Here is a 22543-nt window from a genome sequence, read left to right on the forward strand (position 1 = left end):
TTCAACATGGTCATTGCGGAAGGGCTGCGGATCAGACGGCTTGCAGTGACTTCAATGGAAGCAGTCAGCGCGGATTCCAGGCAAAAATGGAGCATGCTGTGGTTTTTCAATTGCGGTTTCTGCAAGCAGAGGTTTCCATAACTGTGCAGGAAAAATCCATTTCCTATACCATGCTATGGGTGGTATTTGCTTGCGGATCCACAGTGCGGACGCCCGACGGATTTCGCAGCAAAAATCCACCCGTGGGCAGGACACCTAAAAACCGCCTGCAGACGGGCGGAAATTCCACGGCGGGATTTCCCGCAGAATTTCCACTTGTGAAAGTTGCCGTAGGATTGCGGTAAAAAACACATTCCTGTGCAGACTGCCACGATTTGTCCGCGCGGAAATCAAATCACGGCATGCTCAGAAATGTCACTCCCTGGCCGCTGGCTCTGCTATGCGCATGCGCTGGCTGGGCGGCAGCTGGCACATCACAGACAGAGTTGCGGGAGCAGGTGAGGTCCGCACTGGTCCCTGCAAGGGCTCGGGTCCCGCTGCGAGAATTCTCGCAGTGGGACCTGACCCGGCCGTTAGCAGGTGGCCAAAGAGTTCCTTGAGAAACAGGAATAACGGTTCAGGGTTACATATAATAAAAGTCAAAGTTGTTTTTAATGTTTAAATAGTATTAAATCACATTCAAAGTCATTATACATGCAGTTTGACACTAGTAGAAAATACAGAAAAAGCATTCAATGTATATTTTACCAAAAGAGCATCTCTCCCTTATCAAGGTAAAGGAACAGTCATTTAGAATAGCAGAATGAAAACATGGCCCAACCACCTTAAACTGAAGCTGTCATGTCCTCATGGCCCCACTGATTCCAACAACATCTCACTCCAATTCCCTTGTACCCATAGCGTTAACTCCCAACAGTAAACCTGTCAAGTGGGTGGGCTCCCTTGATCACTATTAATCAAGTCTAACATGACCTATTGACAGTGAATGGTGGGGACCGCCCATCTGTCATTTAGCATCAGGAGCTCAATCTAATAAGAGCCATACAAGGGGGCAAGAGCCAGTATAAACAAGGACATGGGATCAATCTTAGAGTCATTGGCTGCCACAACTGTGCGATTTTTCATTTTCAAGTGTTTTTTCTGTGTATAAAATAAAAGCAAGAATTTATAAACATCAGTAACTAGTAACGGCCTTAGATTTGAAAAATCTTGAAAAATCCTATTCACACAATACATTTAAAATCCCTAGGACATGGTGTCATAAATTTAAACATTTTCATTGGGGGAAAGGGGGGAAAAAAAGGGAGAAGAAAAAAAATGAATATAAAAATAGTTCCTAGAACCGGCCCTGATATATCAATGCATTTGCACCAGTTTATAAGTGGTAGAGTCACTAAATTTTAGCTTTTGAGGTGTAAGCCTTTCTACAGCACCACTTTTGGTACAAGCGAATACACCCATTATTCCCTGCAGAAAAATCATATTAGCCCAAGAAACCCCAATGCATGCATGATGTATCAATTTAAGGGCAGTTGTGTCAATTTTAGCGTGATACAAGTCTAGGGTTACACAACTACATTTGAGATTACTGAAACAAAACCAGGTGTTAAGTGACCTTACTGCTGTCATTGAAAAACACGACCAAGTGGGAATTCTGACCATGGTTACAAACTTCCCCCTATAGATTGTATCATGGTCATGCAAACATCATTTTCACATGGTAGTATTTTGCATCAGCATTTGTAAACTAAAACCAGGAGTGGAAGTGAGTCCGTATAATGGAAAGATCTGTAGCTATTCCATGTTTTGGGTCACCTTTTTTAGGCTTAACAGACTAAAATGTGCATGTATATGCACACAAATGTACATGCACACAGACATTTAAAAAGTTGTGCCCGAGATTCTTGGGCACAACTCTAAACAAACAACATATGTGGAACATCACACAGTAACATGCACTATTTTTGTCCGAGAACACACCCATTCAAATGAACGAGCACCATATCCATATCATATGAAAAAGAGGTCCATGTGCATGTACCCTAAATGAGGCATAAATCAGTCAGTTTCATATAGAACCAAATGCTGACGTGTAGTCAACCAGACTTACAGCCCATTTAAAAAAAAATATATATAAAAACATACCATGAAACCAAAAAAAAAAAAAGTCATAAAGATTCATTGAGAGATGCTAGTCTACCTTTACACACAATGATATACTCAACAAAAAAAGGAAATTTCACTTTAAAAAATAGATTGTCAAAAAGTGCACGAGGTCAAGCTGGGAAATGTTTGCTGTTGTGTCTAGTTTTCCTAGTGCCATCTTCTTTGGGCAGGTTTCTCTGTATAAGTGACAGAGCTGTAGTTTTTTTCAAGTCTAACTCGGTATAAAACTCAGACTGTTGAGATGTGCTCCATTGTGCTGAACCATCAGGACTTTGAGGTGTTTGAGGGTTGTCAGAATCACAGCCACTTTCCATCTCTACTTGGATGTAATTAAGAGTTTTGGACTCTTGAGAGGTCTGCCTGAGGTCAAAATTAAAATAGAGTGGTACACTCTCTTGTCGTTTGATGGAGCCCCTTGTGGAATACAGTTGTTTGGATGCATGTAATGGACAGCTGCCTTTCATGGTGGATTTACTTTGCGGTTCCTCAAAGTCAGATGGAGAAGATAGCCCACTAGTAGCATAGTCTGTTATAATACGTGTTGGAATACTAGTGCTTTGAGAGTCTGAGCTACCAGCTGAAACCAACATTCTTCGTGACCCAACACATAATGGAGCACCCGATACATTTTCATATCCCATTCTTCTCACATAGGAGCCTTCTTGACGGTCATCACTGTCGTAACCAGTGTCCCATATGACACCATTGATGTCTCCAGAGTGTATACTACCCAAAGTTTCCATTTCTTCACTTTCTATCATGTTCTTAAGCATACAGGCTTGGTCAAGTCTAATTCCTCGACGCTCCTCTAGATCAAGATAACTGTGCATGGACTTTTGGCTCACAGTGCCATCAGAAACCTTATGTTCCAGAGGTAAATGGAATCTGTGTTGTCTCTTCAGTTCTTTACTACCTGGAGAAGTGGAACACTAGGAAAGAGGACAGAAAACAGACCAAATATTAAAAAATTAGGTTTAACAGGAAGCCAGCGAGAATTTCATCAAGTGTGGTGAGGAAAGAACAGCAAGAGTCTCACTTCTAGAGATCTTGTAGAGGCTGGATCTGAGATCAATTCACCTCCAATAGGCTCAGGTCTATGAGAAGATTGGACAGATGGGGCTGTTGAGAAAGAAGGACAGTCCTTATACCGGCATTGTAAACGCTGCTCTGCACCTGTTGGAGACCAATATACAGAATTCAATAGCTTAAAGGGGTTACCCGGGGAGGGAAAAAAAAAGTCTTGAAATGTGCTCAGAATGGTGGCAAAATGGTGGCAAAATGGTGATGCAGCAGCGATGACATCCTGACACAGGGTAATGGGACCGTTTCAGATAAATCACCAGCCAAAATAAGCCAGTAATTGACTGCAATGGTCACATTACCCTGTGAAGGGATGTCATCGCTGCTGCAGTAGGAAGCAGAGAGCTGTGGAGGACAAGGCACCCCCTTTAAAAATAGCTTACAATAAGGATTTAATGGAGCTGACAGGGTCAAAGTAAAAGGAATAGACTGTCAGAGGCGTAACTTGAAGATTCGGGGCCAAAATGCAAAATCTGTAACGGGGCCCCCAACTATAATGATTTGATTTATAGTACTGGGCTCTCTATAGGGATAAGAGGTCTTTTGGGCCCCCTAAGGCTCCTGGGCCCAGGTGCAACCGCATCCCCTGCACCCTCTATAGTTACGCCCTTGGACTATGTATATATTTCAAAGTAGTACAGTAGTTGTACAGGATTAGAAAAAGATCAGTTTTTTCGCATCATATCTGTGCTGTGTTTGGTGACACGGGAGTTGGGTTGAACTCCAATACCAGACAGCCTTTGGACAGATCGAGTGCTGTTACTGGAAAGAATAGTATATCCCTTTTGTTCTAAGTCTGGATTAATGACTGGGGACAGCAGCTATAATTTAACTATTTAGCACTGAACTATAACATTCACCCTCTATCCTTTGGTTTCTGTTACTACCCAGCTACTTACCTATTGGAGTGCTACCGTCTGTATCAGAAATGACACTTATTCGGTTATTCTGCATGCAAATTTGTAATAAACTAAACAGCTCTTCCGCACGGTTGCATTTGAACCCAAATATTCCTAAATGAAGAAAGGAATTGTCAATTAGATTGATCCGTCCAACCTCTAGTTACCAGTTGCACTACAACTCATTGATTGCAATTAGAGTTCAAGGTCACAGGGCTGCACAGCAATCTTTTGTCGCATGAACCATGTCACAAAGTCAGCATGTAGCCCCAGCCATACTCACCAGCTCCGGACCCCCTGCATCTCCTGTTACCTTCAACAGCTTTGTTTATATAGTTTGTGAAGTTCTGTATACAGTTTGACTGCTGCAACCAATCCCTGTGCGAAATGAGGCCAGCGATTGGCTGTAGTGATCAGTGTATGTATATATTGAATATCACCAACTGCAAGATATAAACAATCAGTGGGTAGACATCACACCGGAGCTGGAGTGTTCATTTATTACTTAACACTGCTTGCAGTGGTAAAAAAAAAAAAAAAAAAAAGCAGACTTGGAAAATTGCTTTAAGGATCTACTCCTTGTACTGTATTGGCTTACAAATACTGATCAGTTATACAATGTTTGACTACACTGGGATTCCATCACTTAGATCTATCACAAATGTTGAAAATGGTATTGAGATGGCACCATTTACTATCATATTAGAGAAACGTTTGACAAGGATTCTGTTCATTTTCGTTATACTATGTGGTATAAAATAGCGCAGTCGACTAAAACTACTCTATACCTCAACTGGAACACATGTAACAAAGTAAGGACAAAAAAAAACAAAAAAAAAAAACAGTGTCCATCCTGTTCAGCCTATTACCCTCCACCCCCAACCCAGTCGATTCAGAGGAAGGCAGAAAAGCCCAATGGAGTAGAAGCCAATTTGCCAATTTTCCCCATTTAAGGGAAAAAAAAACCTTCCAGATTCCAATCTGGCAATCAAAATAATCCCTGGAATAACCCATCTGAAGTTATTAGTGATTATAACATCGTATTGCTCAAGAAAGGCATCCAGACCCCTCTTGTACTCTTACTGAATTCGCATTCACAAAGTCCTCAGGCAAAGAGTGCCACAGTCTCACTACTCTTACAGTAAATAACCCCCTTCTATGTCGGTGTAGAACCTTCTTTCCTCTAGATTTAGAGGACATGCCCTTGTTATAGTCACAGTCCTGAGTATAAATAGATGATGGGAGAGATCTCTGTATTGTCCCCGGATATAGTTATACATAGTTATTAAGTTGCTCCTCAGCCAGCTTTACTAAACTAAATAATCCCAATTTTGATACCCTCTCTGGGTATTGTAGTCTGCCCATTCCATTTATTACTTTAATGGCCCAACTTTGAACCCTCTCAACCTCTGATATGTCCTTCTTGAGTACTGATTCCCCAAACTGTCCACAATATTCCATGTGTGGTCTGACCAGTGACTTGTAAAGAGGAAGAACAATGTTCTCATCATGAGCCCTTAGACCTCTTTTGATGCACCACATGATCCTATTTGTCTGGGCAGCAGCTACCTGACACTGGTTGCTCCAGTTAAGTTTACAGTTAACTAAAATCCCCAAGTCCATTTCCATGTCAGTGTTACCCAGTGGTTTCCCATTTAGTGTTTCAGCTTCCCAGTTTATATGTGGATAATTAAAGTTCCCCATAATTACCTCATTGTGATTTGCTGCTTCATCCATTTGCCCCAGTAATAGATTTTCAGTAGTTTGTTATATTTGGTGATCTATAGAAAACCCTTATGAGGATTTTATTGTTTTCCCCTCTCCATGTATTTCTACCCAAAAATATAATCCCCATGTTCATCTCCCTTCCATATATCACGCCAGCAAGACAACACACCATTCGACAATCCCTGTCTTTGTGGCAGATTGCCCCGTTTGTCCCCCCTATAATTGAGTCTCTCACTACCATATCTGTTTAGCCTTCCCTGTGCTCCTATTCCCTTTCTTACTGAAGCAGATATTCCCCTGGCGGACAGAGACCATATCATGCTGCAGCAGTGCTAATCCTGTAATGCCAACTTTGCAAACTTGTTGGTGTGCCAGTTCAGGACTAACCTCCCTGGATCTCTTCCATCTACTCCTGTCACCCAGCTAGCTGCCTGATCATCCTGCTCTCCCATACTACCTTTCGCCCTCACATCTGCTCTAGCAAATGCCTGCTCAGTGAGCAGCAAACTCCTTTCCATGATGGGAACTGATTATTGCAAGCTGCTCATTTAGGGCTCTTTCAAACAGCACGGCTATCTGAGCGTTAAATCGTGTGAACGCATAGCAGCCGCAATAATGTCATGGCTGCAATTAGCAAGATTAGTTCCCCCTTCCTCCCCCTGCCGACTTCCATAGCTGCCTGTCAAAGGATAGGACAGGTCCTATCTTTTGAGGCGAGAAAAAGAGGAGGAGGTGAGAAATCTCTGCGTGATTTTCTTGGAGCGTCAAAAAAAATAAATAAAAACCCCTCGTGAAAAAAACCCATACGAAACCATTGGTTCTTTTTAGATACAATTTCCTTACGCACCTAACCTACTTGTACTTGTGTGAAAGAGCCCTTAGATCCAGGATCTGAGCTTCAAAATGTGCAGCACACTCACATTTCTTACAGCAGTATGCACTATGCACCATTGTACGGCTGTTCAAGGACTGCATACATGGCCCAAGATGTACACTAGACACTCAATCATAGAGCGCATTCTAAAATGGGGACTGTACAGATACTTTTATTTAATCTAATATATGCAAAAATTTAGATCGATAAGCATTAAAGGGGTTGTCCCGCAAAAGCAAGTGAAGTTAAACACTTCTGTATGGCCATATAAATGCACTTTGTAATATACATCGTGCATTAAATATTGGCCATACAGAAGTTATATACTTACCTACAGGGGGTGTGTCGTCCCCCCCCCCCGGTGTTGGCATCCCCGTCTCCATGGCGCCAACCGAAGCCTTCTTCTGCCTCGATTAGACGCGCTTGCGCAGTCTGCCTCTTCTGTCCCGCTGAAGGGGCCGCTCCGGCGTGCTCGCGCATGTGCAGAAGACCTGTGCGGCGCGAGCACGCCGGAGCGGCCCCTTCAGCGGAACAGAAGAGGCAGACTGCGCAAGCGCGTCTAATCGAGGCAGAAGAAGGCTTTGATCGGCGCCATGGAGACGGGGACGCCAACACCGGGGGGGGGGGGGGGGGGGGTAAGTATTTAACTTCTGTATGGCCAATATTTAATTCACGATGTATATTACAAAGTGCATTTATATGGCCATACAGAAGTGCTTAACTTCACTTGCTTTTGCGGGACAAGCCCTTTAAAGAAATACAAGTTACTTAAGACACAAGGCGCTTAGAACGATACACTTAGAATACAGCAGTCTGTAGTGCTTCTGTTCCTCCTCTGTTTGGAATGAAATCCTTGTTAAATGGGCACCATTTACTACTGCAACTGAATGGTTCTGTTCAGGGGTTCCATCTCAATACCATCTTCAGTATGTGTAACTGATGGAACCACAAGATGGAATGACACAGCATAGTCAATAACACTGCAGGAACGCTCCCATAGGGCCCTTTTACACAGAACGATTGTCGGGCACTTCTGTTTTTAAACAGGAGCGATGATCGCTCTGAGTGTAGGTGGAGTGTGCTTCCACTCACAGTAAACAGGCAGTTCATAGGTGAATGACTGCCTGTTTACACAGAATGATCGTTCAGTGTATATGCTTGCATAAACTGAACGACAATCGGCCTGACTCCCGCAATCCAGCGAGAATCTGAACTATTAATTGGTCCGTGTAAAAAGGGTCCTAAGCTGCTTTATTATAAAAAAGTGTGATTGTTACAACCTACATTCCAAGAAAGCAAAAACAAAATAGCATTTGCCTTTGAATTGAAGTTAGGAATTCAGATAAAATATTGACCTTTGGCTTTTGATGTCCTTAAACGCTAGTAATCCTGGTGTAATTATTGTTAAATACATGAGAAGTAAAAGCTTCATTAACTAGGTGACGTAAAGTAACGGGATCACAAGATGCTCAGTGTGGGCTTCATAGAGCTCAACAACAGTTTCTACATGCAAAGTGATTAAGATAGTTTTGAAGGCAGACAAAAGCATTTAGGTTCATTTTTAGTACTCTGCTACATTTTGGTCATTTTTTTCTCCCAAAATGAAACATATACATGACAAGGTTTCTCTTGGCATTTTTCTTATAGACTTTTTAATATGCTTTTAGGGTGCAGAAAAGCATAATAAATGGGGGAAAAAAAGTCATTAAAATGTAAGCAAAAAGCCATAAATGCTTATACATTAGACATTTTCTTAAACTGTTTATAAAGCAGGGAAAAAAATCCTGTGTGAACATGGGCTTAAGAGAGTTATGAACAAATATTACCTTCTCCAGTCTGACATCTCTTGCCACAGACAAAGGAAAACAGATCGGAGTCATAGCCGTATTTCATCAGGCTGATGTATGGCCATTTAATAAACCCTCCTCTCTTAATATGAAAAATGAGTGAAGTCTCTGTAAGCTCCATGATTCCTGGACAGACATTCTTGCCATTGTCATTCACATTAATAACCTTAAAAATAAGTAGAAGAGAAAAGGCATATCAACATGGCTACATTATAGCATGGTTTACATCACCCAACCTCCTCTTCCACCATGGCATCAGCTACGCTATTGATTAGAAAATATATTTGTGTGTTCACTGTATAACATTATATAGGTACTATAGTATCTTTATTGCAGTATTTTAGCAGTCTTTATAATACTTCTATAAGTGTAAGATTGTACTACCACCAAGGTCATTGGCGCAACTATAGGGGATGCGGTTGTACCCGGGCCCAGGAGCCTTAGGGGGCCCATAAGGCCTCTCTTCTCCATAAAGGAAGCCCAGTTCTATGAATAAAGCATTATAGTTGGGGGTCCTGTTACAGGTTTTGCATTGGGGTCCAGGAGCTTCAAGTTATGCCTTTGCATTAAGGGGCTAAGAGAAGCTGGGGGCCCGAAGATAAACTTTTGCACCCGGGCCCATGAGCTTTTAGCTACACCCCTGACCGAAGGGTTAAGAGAAGTTGGAGGCTCCAAGATAAACCTTTGCATCCCGGCTCATGAGCCTTTAGCTACGTCCCTGACTACCATACATAGTATATGGCACTGTTATTAGGGCTCTATTATGGTGCTACTGCCTACCATATTCCCACATTAAGATAGAATAACTAAAAAGCCACAAGAAGCTCTACAGGTCTTGATCTGAATCTAAACTACTAAGGGTGTATTCACATAGTCCTGTTAGAACTGCACTGTGAAAAATTACACACATTTTTGAGGCAGTTTAATGTGTTGGGATTTTCACCCCAAACTACATTGAAAATCACAGTAGAGGCACAAGCAATTTTCACGATGCAGATTTTGGTGCAGTTTTAACTGCACGGTGTGAATACAGCCCAAGGCCCCCAAAACCTGTTCTACCTTTAAATAATCTTCCTATATTTTGCATTGATCTTGTCCAACATTCTCATCTTTCACTAAACATGTAAAGTTGCCGTATGTTCCTACAATGCGATGTGAGCATATATGTTGTTCCATTTACATTTTTGAAACTCCCAAGGACGTTCTGCAGATATTCAATTGAATGAAGAAATCTGAATGTGTTCTAGTATTTTTTGTTCACCTCAACTCCAATTTATGGCTCATGCAGAAAGGTCACATTTGGTGGAAATTAATAAAACTGGTGAGAAAGAAAAGTAGTTTTCTCCATAGCAACCAGAAAGCTCAAGTCTTCTTGATTGGAGCCAAAGTTGCAGTTTACCCATGTGCCAGTTTTGACCCATCTTCCCCACAATACAATATAATGCATCTTTGGGTGACATTTTTGGTTATCAAAGGTCTGAAATTGCTATGTAACTGGATATTGTTGGAGTGATGGAGGGCACCCCTAACCAACATGGAGGGCCTACTCTTAGACGACTATATTTGTGCATGTTTTTGCGCTTAACCCTTTCCAATCCAATTGTGGATTCAGGGTTTCCTAAAAGGCTTTCCCTTTTTGCTGTTATACAACGGTGCCACCTGCTGGCTAAAGCCAATGTGTGCACCAGAGAGGCTCTGACAGTTGAGTGGCTGGCAGTAGACATTAAGAATACCCTGTCGGACGTCTTCTGACATTGGAGCTGTACAAGCTTCAATCAGAATGTAGGAAGACATCAGACAGTGGATTGGAAAGGGTTAAAATACAGAATAGAACCCACTGATTTCAATGGGTTCGTTGTCTTGAATATTTTTTGCGTGCATTCCCTGCACAAAAAAAGTTGGATATGCCATATTTTCCTACGTATTTGCGCACCAAGGGAGGTCTGAGAGGTGCACTTGTGCATTTGGTTGTCTGAAGAATCCCTAAAGAGAAGCCCCAGAGAACTCTTAAACTGTTCCCAATATCCTGATCATTTAGGTCATTTTACCGTTTGCTCCAGTGTCTGCTATAGTAAGCTCCAACATGATAAATTCTATTCATTCTTGTGTATTGTCCCCATCATCACTCCATGCAGAGGGTGGCTTTAAATATGGAGTCAATTTTATTCAGAGGCGCTAGTCACATATTTCTAAGTAACTGTACTTTTATAGCTATTGGAAAACACAAAAATAAAATGTACTAAGAACGGCATTTCAAATGACAGTTTTAATATAAAATTCCCGTCGCACAATGCGACCAATATGAAGAGGTGCATGCTTTTTCATATATTAGGCGCATGTTGACAACTCCGTGAACCAACACAGAAACTATGATAGCTGGCATATATTTATGGTTAGTTTACATTATAAATTATACATTATTCTGTTGGCCTAGTTGGTCACTAAAGTGGCAAGGGCAGCGCAAAAAGTTTTTGCCCACGTGGGACCTGTGCCACAATTTGTGACTTTTCCCACACAAGAATTCTGGCATAAAGCCCCTTGTACATCTCCTCCATAGTATGCACCATGGGATGAAGCACATATACAGTATACGTAAAGAAAAAAAAAGTCATCCTACTTGTGCTAAAGTGTATTTTCAAACCTTACATAATAGGCTTATTCTGTGTTCCGAACTTTACAATATTGAAAAGTGTTGGCAAGTCAATTCTATCTTTACGCAGGCTCAAAAGCCTTGTTCATACAATGCAGTTTTTGCACTTTGTAGTTCACCTTAACCTCACTCCCCCCAAAAAGATATTTTTATAAAAAAACCTACACTGTAAAGTTAGGAGGCCTGTAGTGTGCTAAAGTGTCCAACAGTTGTCCCCAAGATGATCACGTCTGGTCTTTTTTGCAGAAGCGGCAAGCGCTCACTGAAAGAAGGCAGAGCATGCCAGGCATCTCTTCCAACCACCCACCTCCATAGATGAACTACTACCTGCCTACACAGTTTTTGTGCCTACATAAAATTAATAAGTGAACAAGTTATTATTCGATCGCTAGCGCTGTTTATACTGAATGACCATCATTCAGTTCCACACAATCAAACGATAAACTGAATGCTGATCATTCTATATAAAAAGGGCCAGATATGAAATGAGAATTCTGCCTCAGACTATGAGCCCCCCAGTCAATGGGCAGCTTAGAAGATATTTGTTTTTTTTCCCCCCTTCTAACACCAAAACTGCACTTTGTGAATATGTTCTAAACATGTAGTCATATAGTTAGACTCACCCGAAAGCGGTTCACTCCATCTTCATAGTGTTCAGCCCTGCTACAATGACAAAGACCCATGTCTCCTGCAAGGAAGAGAGACAAATACTAGCGATTGCTTCTGGAGTTTAATGTGTTACACATTTAATGAATCATTAAGAAGGGACAATCTGCTTGTTACAAACTTTTCAAGGGCAAGGAGAATCACCCAGGAATGTATACTATATACAGAAAATGGGGAGAAAGCAAATCACCTTGGTTTAAGGGGAGCGCCTCAAGTATAGAGATTGAATTCACTGATGCTCACATGAGCAACTTCTCCATGTGAACATGTTTATATAGGAAATCCCTAATTAAATGGCCAACCTTCTAGCATGTTAACAGCTAATCAACACATGCCTATGAGAGGACTTTAGCAACTCCATTAAGGCCGCTTTCACCTGGCCGAAAAAATTGTGCAAGATTTTTTCGTTGTGAGATGCCCAAATCTTGCAAAAATATGAACCCGATTCTTTTGAATGGGGTCAGATACATAAGTGATATTTTCCAACACTGTGGGAAATCGCAGCATGTCCTATCTTTGGGCGCCTTCTTGGGACGCCTCGCGCATTGTTTTCAATGGGGTCAGTAAAACAATTGCACGGCGTGCGAGGTGCATGCAAGTGTGAGGCAAGGTTTCCCATTGAACTGGAGGATCGCCAGTTCCTGACACAAAAACACCTCGCATCTGCAGGAAAAATCGCATGTTCCAGAGCGCGATATCAGGCCAAGTTTCACAGCCTTATATCTCGCTGGCCTATGTGAAATTAGTCCTAGCCAGATTTCTTGCAAACAAAAGTTGTACACATTTGCACAAGTCACACGTGCATAAACAATTTTACCTTTTTGAGATTTTTGCAGCTTCTACACACCTTTAGGGCTTATTCACACGAGCGTAGGCATATGTACATTAGCACATCCGCAGCGTATAATCGCCGGAAAGGATGTTTTCTGGCGATCACGGCCAGAGCTAGTTAGCGTATTCTTACCTGTGCATGCTTTCAGAACTATCACATATGCGTTGGCGTGTATTTCGGTCGCGTATGTTCTATTTTCAGCAGGTCGCCGGTTTTACGCGCTGTATAATCACCTGTGTGAACGAATGCATTGGAAACCAATGCCTCAGATGGTCGCGTATATACGGTCGGGCGTAAAAAATGCCCCCTGCTATGTTGCTCTATTAGGCAGTGTTCCCACAGGGTTTTTCACTACGCTGTGGGATTCTGTCTGGGAGTTGTGTCACAGGTACCAAAAGCAGCATTGTGACGGAACCCTCGAACAGAACCATTCGCTGTCATTAGTAAAACGGACACCATTTTAATGTCATTTGACAAGGATTACATTTGTTCCCATTATACTTGTAGTTTACAATAACGCAGTCAACTACGCCATTGTATATTCCATATATAATAGAAACAAATGGAAACCCTGTCAAACAAACACTAAAGTGGTGTCTATTCCATCAATGACAATGAATGGTTCCAATAGTTTCTGTTCAGGGGTTTCATCTAATGCTGTTTTCGGCACCTGTGACAGAACCCCCAGACGGAATCCCTCAGCGTAGTGAAAAATACAATATGAACACTTACTTAGCAGGGCTAGCTGCATAGCTTTGGAGCCACTGCGTCTATCACTGCTTTTCTTTCCTTCATACTCACCCGCATTAACCCTTACGGCTCTTCTTAGATCCAGCGCTTGGTACACCTTTTAAGTGGGCAGTTTCCTCCGCTACCCTGTCAATGGGTGATGTCAGGTTTCCTTCTCTTACTGACATCACCCTATGGAACTAAGGAAATAGGGACTGCCTACTTGACAGATTCACAGCACTGGGAGCCAAATCTAGGAAGAGCCCGTAAGAGCAATGCAGGGGTGAGCATTAAGAAAATTCAGGCTGCGACAGAGTCAGCAGGACCATAACTGGTTATACAGCCAGCCCCACTGACATTGACATGACAGGTCCTCTTTGAGAAAAAAAAGAAAGTAAAATCCTGTAGTTTTCCAGTGATTCTGCCAAAACTGCAGAAAAAAAAAATTAACATGATAGCAACGTGTGAATAGTCAATAGCCACAGTATTAGAAAGACAGTTCAAGTAAGTAAACCCAGAACCGGTTTTATGGAAAGCAGTTGACAACACAGACCCATTCACAAGAACCTATATTCGAGCCATGTGCTGTCTGTGAATTCCATGCCTATGCCTCTTCACATGGCCAATGTTTCCAAGTGAACAAAAATGCTGCATGTCCTATTCTTGTCCGTTTTCACAGATGAGACAGCACATGCAATGCGTGGGGTCTGCACATATTGGACAGCACACCTATGGGTGTCTGTGTGCTGTCTGATGTGAGTCGCGCCCAAATTTAACTGCAGCATGTTGTCATCCATAAGTCACAGTAATTACCTCAACTTCATTGTTTCTCTGTGGGAAAGAAGATACAAGCAACCTTGTGATCACTGCAAAAGATCTGATCAGGAGTCTCCCATGATTACCACATTGTATCACTTTGTAATCATAACAGATTACAGTACAATAAAATGGATTATCACTACTTGTGTTAACCTCCGGATACTGTAGGTCATCAATATTAGATCAGTGGGAGTCCACCACTCTAGACCCATGTGCTTCAGTGAGAGATATGGCCTCTTCACTGCATACCAGTCAAGGTGCTGTACATTTCACAATAACTGGCCTGGTATAGAAGCTCAATCCCATTCACTTGAACTCACCCAAGTGCAGCAATCTCTTCAAACAGCAGTGGACCCTCAGTGATCGATATTGATGACCCAACTCCAGGATAGGTCAATATTTTAATCCTGTACTATTCCAGCGCAATACTCCAGTGGTCCCCCACTGGTCTTCGTTTACATTCTGAGGGTGGATTCAAATGAGCGTGGGCGCAACTACCCTAGGTGGCACGGAGCGTAGTTGCGCCTGAACAAGGGGAATCCCTTCCCGTTTGCTGGCTTTTCAGAGCGCAGGAGTTTGAAAAAATCACGTGAAGATATGTTCTGCCCAATTTTTCCTGCACATAGTATTCATTACGTCTGGGAACGATAGGAAAGGTCCTATCTTTTCTCGCCCGTACAATTAATGGGCAAGAATCTCGATAGTGAAAATGAAACCACTGAAATTCTATTGAAATTGGTGATTTCGTTTTGTCGACAGCAGGAAGGCTTTGGAGGAGGTATGGGGAGCACCGCATAGTATTAAATCAACTGCGAGTACACAACTGATTTCCAGTCAAAATCCGCACCAATGGTACTCCTGCTAGGAAAAATGGTTGCCTTCAAAGGTCAGATTGTAATTGTATAGTAAGGGCTTATTCACATAGGTGTGGTTGTGCAGCATATTCACACAAATTTTTCTGTGCCTAAGGCTGCATTCCCACGAACGTATATCGGCTCGGTTTTCACGCCGAGCCGATATACGTTGTCCTCGTGTGCAGGGGGGGAGGATGGAAGAGCCAGGAGCAGGAACTGAGCTCCCGCCCCCTCTCTGCACTATTTGCAATGGGGAGAGGCGGGGTGGGGGCGGGGCTAATTCTCGGAACTTAGCCCCGCCCCACCTCCTTTCACTGCAAATAGTGCAGTGGGGCGGAGAGGAGGCAGAGAGGGGGCGGGAGCTCAGTTCCTGCTCCTGGCTCTTCCATCCTCCGCCCCCCCTGCACACAAGGACGACGTTTATCGGCTCGGCGTGAAAACCGAGCCGATATACGTTCGTGTGAATGCACCCTGATATGCAGTAGAACCTATTGGTTTTCAGTAGTAATCATGACATGAATAGTGACCAAATTAGTAACATTGCCCCAATAGTGGTCCCAGTAGTAATAGTGTCCTCCATAGTGGTTGCGGTTATAGTAGTGACCCCATAATGGCCTCAGTTGTAATAATGACCCCTCCAAAGTGGTCCAAGTAGTAATAGTGACCCCCCCCCATGGTCATCCCAGTAGTAATAGTGACCTTATAGTGGCTGCAGTAGTAATAGATACCCGCATAGTGGCTACAGTAGTAATAGTGACCCCCATATTGGCTGCAGTAATAACATTTCCCCCATAGTGGTCCCAGCAGTAATAGTGTCCCCCATGATTATTGCAATTATATTAGTGATCCCACAGTGGCCTCAGTAGTATTAGTGACCCTCCATCGTGGTGCCAGTAGTAATAGTGACCTCATAGTCGCTGCAGTAGTAATAGATACCCGCATAGTGTCTACAGTAGTAATAATGACTGCTGTAGTGGCTGCAGTAGTAATAGTGACCCCCATAGTGTAGTAGCATTGCCCCCAGAGTGGTTCTAGTAGTAATAATGTCCCCCATACTGGTCGCAGTTATAGTAGTGACCCCATAGTGGCCTCAGTAGTAATAGTGACCCCTCATAGTGGTCCCAGTAGTAATAGTGACCCTGCCATAATGGCCCCTGTAGTAATAGTGACCCCATAGATGCTGCACCAGTAATAGTGACCCACACAGTAGCTACTGTAATAATAGTGACCCCCCGTAGTGGCCACAGTAGTAAGAGTGTCCACCATAGTGGTTGCAGTATTAATAGTGGCCCCCCACAATGGCCACAGTTGTAATAGTGACTACCATAGTGGCCTCAGTATTGACAGTGACCCCCATAGTGGTCCTAGTAGAAACAGTGACTCCCATAGTAGCCACAGTAATATGTGACTGTCATAGTTGCCCAGTAGTGTCAGTGATCCCCATAGTAGCACCAGTAGTAATAGTGATCCCCATAGTGGCCCCAGTAGTGACAGTGATCCCCATAGTAGCCCCAGTAGTAATAGTGACCCCCATAGTGGCCCTAGTAGGAAATGACACCAAAAGTGGCCCCAAAAGTGATAGTGTCCCCTATATTTGCCTCAGTAGTAACAGTGGCCACCATAGTGGCCTCAGTAGTATCGCCTGTATTTTCCCCAGTAGTAATAGTGACCCCCATAGTGGTCCCAGGGATGCTGTCTGTCCAGATAGCTGCCAACCTATTGGCCTCTGGCCAGGCAGCATCCCCATGTGTTTTGCATCTCAGCCAGCCTGCAGCTATGGTATGGCGGCTGCTGCTCAGTCTGTGACTACTGATATTTCACCTCGGCGAACAGGTCAGCGGTTACAGACTTTGCACTGTGTTGCCAGACCAAAGCTGTAAGCGGGGTGAGTAGAATTCCTATAAAGGGTTTATCCATGCAGCTCCAGCTAGGGTACACGGGGGACAGAGCAGAAGCATTACTCCAATCCCTGTGTAGCTGTGGGTGCTCGTAATTGCAGGAGCAGCACTCATTGAAATCAGTGGGTGCTGCGCTTGTAATTGCATACTGGGTCCCATTAATTTCAGTGAGAGCTGCACCTGCAATTACGAGCGCCGGTTGCTACACAGCGGTTGGAGCAGCGCTTCCGCTCTACCGCACGGTATCCCGGCGGGCGCTGCCTAAATAACCATTTAAGGTTAAATGTATGGCCAATGGGCGACATAAAATGGGGAGGTGGGCCGGATTCGGCCCGTGAGCCTTCGGTTTGACATGTGTGCCTGCATTAGAGAGTCCCCTTTTATACTTCCCTTTTTCTATGGGACAGAGAAGTGTAGCAGACGCAATCACACAAAAAAGGACACAAAAACGTGAACCAGGCTGAATGCAGTCTAACATATGCAGTTTAGCTCATTATGGCCTGTGGCTGTGTGACACTCTGCATTCTCATCCGTGTTTTAAACAAATAAAGTGTACAATTCACGGATGATCATATGACAGTGAAGATGGTCTCTCATTCATAAAGGGACGAACACCTAAAACTTCCTCTGCTGATAAAGTTCTTTCATAGAATTTACCAAAGAGTCCCTGATTGGCTAGTGATAGTCCCGCCCCCAACTTGATTGGCCGGTTGGCCATCAGCTGGATATATAAGAGCTGAGTGTGAGCCCTGAGGCATACAGTTGTGAGAAGTCATTCAGTGCAGTAGGTAAGTAGTGGATGGTGGGGTTTCTGGCCTGTCTATCTACACTTGGAGCTTTACTCCCCCAGTAGTGGCAGATATGTTCTGTATCCTCCTCCGCCAGGTTACAAGTAGATGGCACACATGGGAGTGGAGCCCTAATTACAGAGCACATGTGTGAATGAAGCCATTGACCTCAGCCCAGCCATGTCTTCTCCCTGGTCTGGCACTGTTTCTCTTCATCTTCTGTCCGAGGATTAAAAAAATCCCCACGTCCTGGAAGCAACAGCCCATCACAGCCAGCGCTTCCAGGATGTGGGGATTAAAAAAATCCCCACGTCCTGGAAGCGACAGCCAGCGCTTCCAGGATGTGGGGATTTTTTAATCACTGGCCAGAAGAGACGGCGACGACGACCACGGACAAGCTGCCGAGGAGCTCCGGACAGCGCTTCTAGGTGATGTATACTTTTTTTTTTCTTTTTCCCCCTAGCTATGATTTATTTTTGGGGTAGGGCTTATAGTTCAAGCACCTGCTCATCTCCCCTCCCCCCCCCCCCCCCCCCCCCAAATTTTCCGAGATGGTGCTACAAAGTCACGTTGAGAAACCACAGCAATATCGTACGGACCAGTGATGCAATATCACTGTAACTTCTCATGGCGATGCAGTGTTCCTCATGTGAATGAGGCCTAAATAAGAATATTTGGTCATGTGAAGGTCCCAGCTGGATAAGGATGATATTTTCAGAATCATGTGGGTCCTCTGAACAAAACACATATGCTCAGGAAACCTTTCAAACTACGTAATCCCATACCTGGTTATGATTTCTGCATTATGCTGGATATCCATGCGTAGGTAAAAACATAACGAGAAATATGGCAGCCATATCCTCACGATCGAAGGCCCTCCTGCTGAGATATGCCTGAAAATAGGGAATTGTGATTATTTATTTTTTTCAAGAGCCAGTGAGAATCCCACCCACCTCTCCAAATGACCTCAGAGGGGGGAGGTGTGTTTTAGGAAATGGATAAAACTAAGGGTCTCAGAGGCTTCAGCGTAAGGCTGTCCTAGTCGCTTCAGTGACTCTACACGTAGTGGAACATGGGACCGATATCCAAGTCTGGTATCTTTCTTTTATTTTGTCCCTGTTTGTTTTAAATCTGAGTGTGTATTTCCTTTTTCTCCCATGTAACAACTTTATTTATTTTTTTTTTTTTTTTTTTTTGCACTACTAGACCTTTTTTAGATTAAATCTGCAATTTAAAAGTCAGCCTTGTACATTTTAAAATGAACCATATACTCCAGATTGTTCATAAATCAGGTTCCAGTTTACCATTGACAAACTGGTGGCAGCTGTATGGGCATTGTATCACTCTAACATGTGTTGAACAGATCGGGTTGTGATTTGTGCTTCGCTGTATCGTTTCTCCCTCTCCCATTCCCTCTCTCCTTAGTCTAGGACCGTGTCTTCATTGTGTATATGTGTTGTGATAAATGGAGGCAATGGACTTTCATTGATCCATGCATGCAGGGTATCAATAAGCAACAAAAATAAACTGTAGGATGCATAAAAACTCCAACCTTTAATAAACCCATTAAAAGCAGGATGCAAACTCCTTACGTGGGCGCTAGCAGACTGTTGAATGGATGAACATTGTCTGCTACAGTTGGTGCAATTTCCATGTGCATATCTGGTGGTGGCAGCTTCCTGCGTAAGCTGGCATTTGTTTGAACACACTTCTAGACTGCCTGGTCCAGGCTGGTGATCAAATACTAGGCAGAAGTAGTAAATATGCCCCAACACAACTGGATAGAACTTGTATACAGACCCCCAATACACTTCAGTATGTTTGGGACTGGTCTTCACAAAGTGGCTCACTGTTCCACCATGTTTGGAGGGGTAACGACCCCAATGTAACAGCTGGTAAACATAATCTATTCTGAATACATATTACAGAGACCTCTTACCCCCAGCTGCTACCTCCATACCCCTAGAACTAGTGCCCTGTATGGACTACATACAAACCAAATATCTCAATCCTCATCTGGAATTGCCTAACACCTGCTGTAGAATCAGGAGCCATTACTAGGAGGATTTGTAGCACTTCACACTTTTTTTTTTGACCATCTTTACTTTTCCTCTGCCAGATTCACAACCATGGATGGAAAAATTGTTCCCAAGCACTTGGCCAATGGGGTAGACTTCTGCGGAGTCGGGAAATACTACTATATTGTCCGGTCAGATCTTGGCTGCTACATGAGTTCAACCAACTTCAACAGAGGAGAAGATTTGGAAATCCTCAGCTTACATCCTTCTTGTCGAGAAGGAGATCATTACCTGGCGGATAAAAATGGCAAGTTCTACATCATTAAAGGAAACTGTTACCATCGTGTGAACAACATGAGAACAGGTGAAGACCCCAACATTTATATCTTGCATCCCAATTGCCGAGGAGGAGACCACTACCTGTCTGCTCATGGTCACTTCTATATCATCTACCAGAGCCAAGGCATCTACCGTAAAACTCTGAACTTGGATCTGGATGAAGAGGGTCTAGAATATACTCTGCACCCCAACTGTAAGGATGGACTCTATTATTTTGGCATTGATGATCACTATTACTTTGTGAAGCCCTTGGATCAGTCAGGGTTGCAATACATAAAATCTACTAACTTCCATGAGGACCTGAATTCTCAGACCTTCTCTTTTCATCCCAGCGTCATCAACTTTCTACCAGGGGGTTTAGGTGTTACTATGGGGCCTGCTTATGGTGAACGAGTATGCATAAAGACAATCACCAATGATTCAGAAAGCTCTGTCGAGTGGAAGAAGACTATCACCAGGAAGATTGGGTATGAGAAGGAGAAGCTGTCTAGCATAGAGCATAACTGGAAGGTGTCCGCTGCAGTCACAGCAGAATCTAGGGATCTGTCGGCCCTCATTGCCCAGAGACAGTTCTCTTTCACAGAAGAATATGGTGGATCTGGTTTCCAAACGGAGCAAGAAACGTGGAGTGAAGCTACTGAAACTGAGGAGGCAATCACTGTTAATCTGCAGCCTCATCAGGGGTTATACATGTGGAGATACCAGCTTGGCCTGGGTAAGGAACCCATGCTGTACTGCGATGATATGAGAATCTTGGATGATCCTAGCCCCCCAGTTGATGCCCCCTTACCCCCTGCAGTCAACTAAGCAAGTAATTCTTACTGATGGTGTATAAACGAGGCATCACTAACACTTTGTATACATTTGCCATGTCTGATATGCTTGTCTTGCCTCTAACCCGCAGACTGATTATACTCTGGTATAGCAAATAAAACTCACTTATGCAGGAATGATCATTAGTGTCTCTGAGGTTGTTAATGGTCACTAACTTATCACAAGATCATCATAAGTTAACATGTAGAGATGAGCGAACACCAAAATGTTCGGGTGTTCGTTATTCGAAACGAACTTCCCGCGATGTTCGAGGGTTCGTTTCGAATAACGAACCCCATTGAAGTCAATGGGCGACCAGAGCATTTTTGTATTTCGCCGATGCTCGCTAAGGTTTTCATGTGTGAAAATCTGGGCAATTCAAGAAAGTGATGGGAATGACACAGAAACGGATAGCGCAGGCGAGGGGCTACATGTTGGGCTGCATCTCAAGTTCACAGGTCCCACTATTAAGCCACAATACCGGCAAGAGTGGGGCCCCCCCCCCCCCTCCCAACAACTTTTACTTCTGAAAAGCCCTCATTAGCATGGCATACCTTTGCTAAGCACCACACTAGCTACAACAAAGCACAATCACTGCCTTGATGACACTCCGCTGCCACTTCTCCTGGGTTACATGCTGACCAACCGCCCCCCCTCCCCCCCCACAGCGCACACCAAAGTGTCCCTGCGCACCCTTCAGCTGCCCTCATGCCACACCACCCTCATGTCTATTTAGAAGTGCGTCTGCCATGAGGAGGAACCGCAGGCACACACTGCAGAGGGTTGGCACGGCTAGGCAGCGACCCTCTTTAAAAGGGGCGGGGCGATAGCCCACAATGCTGTACAGAAGCAATGAGAAATATAATCCTGTGCCACCGCCATCAGGAGCTGCACACATGGGCATAGCAATGGGGAACCTATGTGCCACACACTATTCATTCTGTCAAGGTGTCTGCATGCCCCAGTCAGACTGGTAATATGTACCTTAACAGTAACCGCGTTGGTGGTAATGTGGTGGTGACTGCGGACCTAGTAGCACGGTTGTATTTTGTTGGTTTTCGGAATGCGGCCAGGATTAAGTGGGCCGTGGCGGGGGGATGGTGTGGGGGCTCTCTTGTTGTGTCGGTAAAGGTGAAATTCTTGGACTGCCACCAGACGAACCAATGCAAAGGCATTTGCCAAGAATGTTTTCCCTGTTGGAGGAGGAGGGGGATGTTTTTGAGGCACTACGTGTCCTCTCCACGTGTCCGTGGTTATATGCACCTTAACAGTAACCGCGTTGGTGGGAAATGGCCTCGCCGCCATCATGTCTTTTGGAAGCCTCTGTTTCCACACCCCAGAGACATACCATTAGCAGCGGTATAGGCAGAGCCCAGAATTCGTAACATTTCAGCCGTAGCATTAGGACAGGCCCCACTAACATATCAGTAGCAGCATTATAGGAGGAGCGCAGTCTTCGTTCCATGTCAGCAATAGTAGCACTCAAGACAGGCCCCAGTAACAATTCCGAAGCAGCAGTATAGCGGGAGCGCAGTCTTAGTTC

At 43.9% G+C, this 22543-nt stretch overlaps 1 protein-coding gene across 2 annotated transcripts; it reads right to left on the reverse strand.

Annotated features, from left to right (window-relative positions):
* Positions 1 to 2181: 2181 nt before the first annotated feature.
* On the reverse strand, positions 2182 to 18971 carry LOC136577561 (fibroblast growth factor receptor substrate 2-like). Of its 2 annotated transcripts, none has more exons than XM_066577484.1 (6): positions 18616 to 18971; positions 11868 to 11932; positions 8574 to 8760; positions 4146 to 4259; positions 3203 to 3285; positions 2182 to 3095 (listed from the first exon to the last, which is right to left on the reverse strand). In XM_066577484.1, the coding sequence occupies exons 2-6, from the start codon at positions 11925 to 11927 to the stop codon at positions 2277 to 2279; spliced, it is 1263 nt and encodes a 420-aa protein (XP_066433581.1). In that variant the 5' UTR covers positions 11928 to 11932; positions 18616 to 18971; the 3' UTR covers positions 2182 to 2276. The 2 variants fall into 2 exon arrangements, with proteins under 2 accessions (XP_066433581.1, XP_066433579.1); XM_066577482.1 differs by having other exon boundaries at positions 3203 to 3339.
* Between the last annotated feature and the right edge of the window lie 3572 nt (positions 18972 to 22543).

This window comes from Eleutherodactylus coqui, chromosome 8, assembly GCF_035609145.1.
Source record: "Eleutherodactylus coqui strain aEleCoq1 chromosome 8, aEleCoq1.hap1, whole genome shotgun sequence".
In the NCBI taxonomy this organism is placed as follows: Eukaryota; Metazoa; Chordata; class Amphibia; order Anura; family Eleutherodactylidae; genus Eleutherodactylus; species Eleutherodactylus coqui.

Coding starts and splice junctions, on each gene's coding strand:
- LOC136577561 (XM_066577482.1), bottom strand. CDS start 11,927: ATGGGTCTTTGTCATTGTAGCAGGGCTGAACACTATGAAGATGGAGTG. Junction 8,761..11,867: donor ATGGAGTGAACCGCTTTCGG/GTGAGTCTAACT, acceptor CTTATTTTTAAG/GTTATTAATGTGAATGACAA. Junction 3,340..4,145: donor AGACGGTAGCACTCCAATAG/GTAAGTAGCTGG, acceptor GGTCTCCAACAG/GTGCAGAGCAGCGTTTACAA.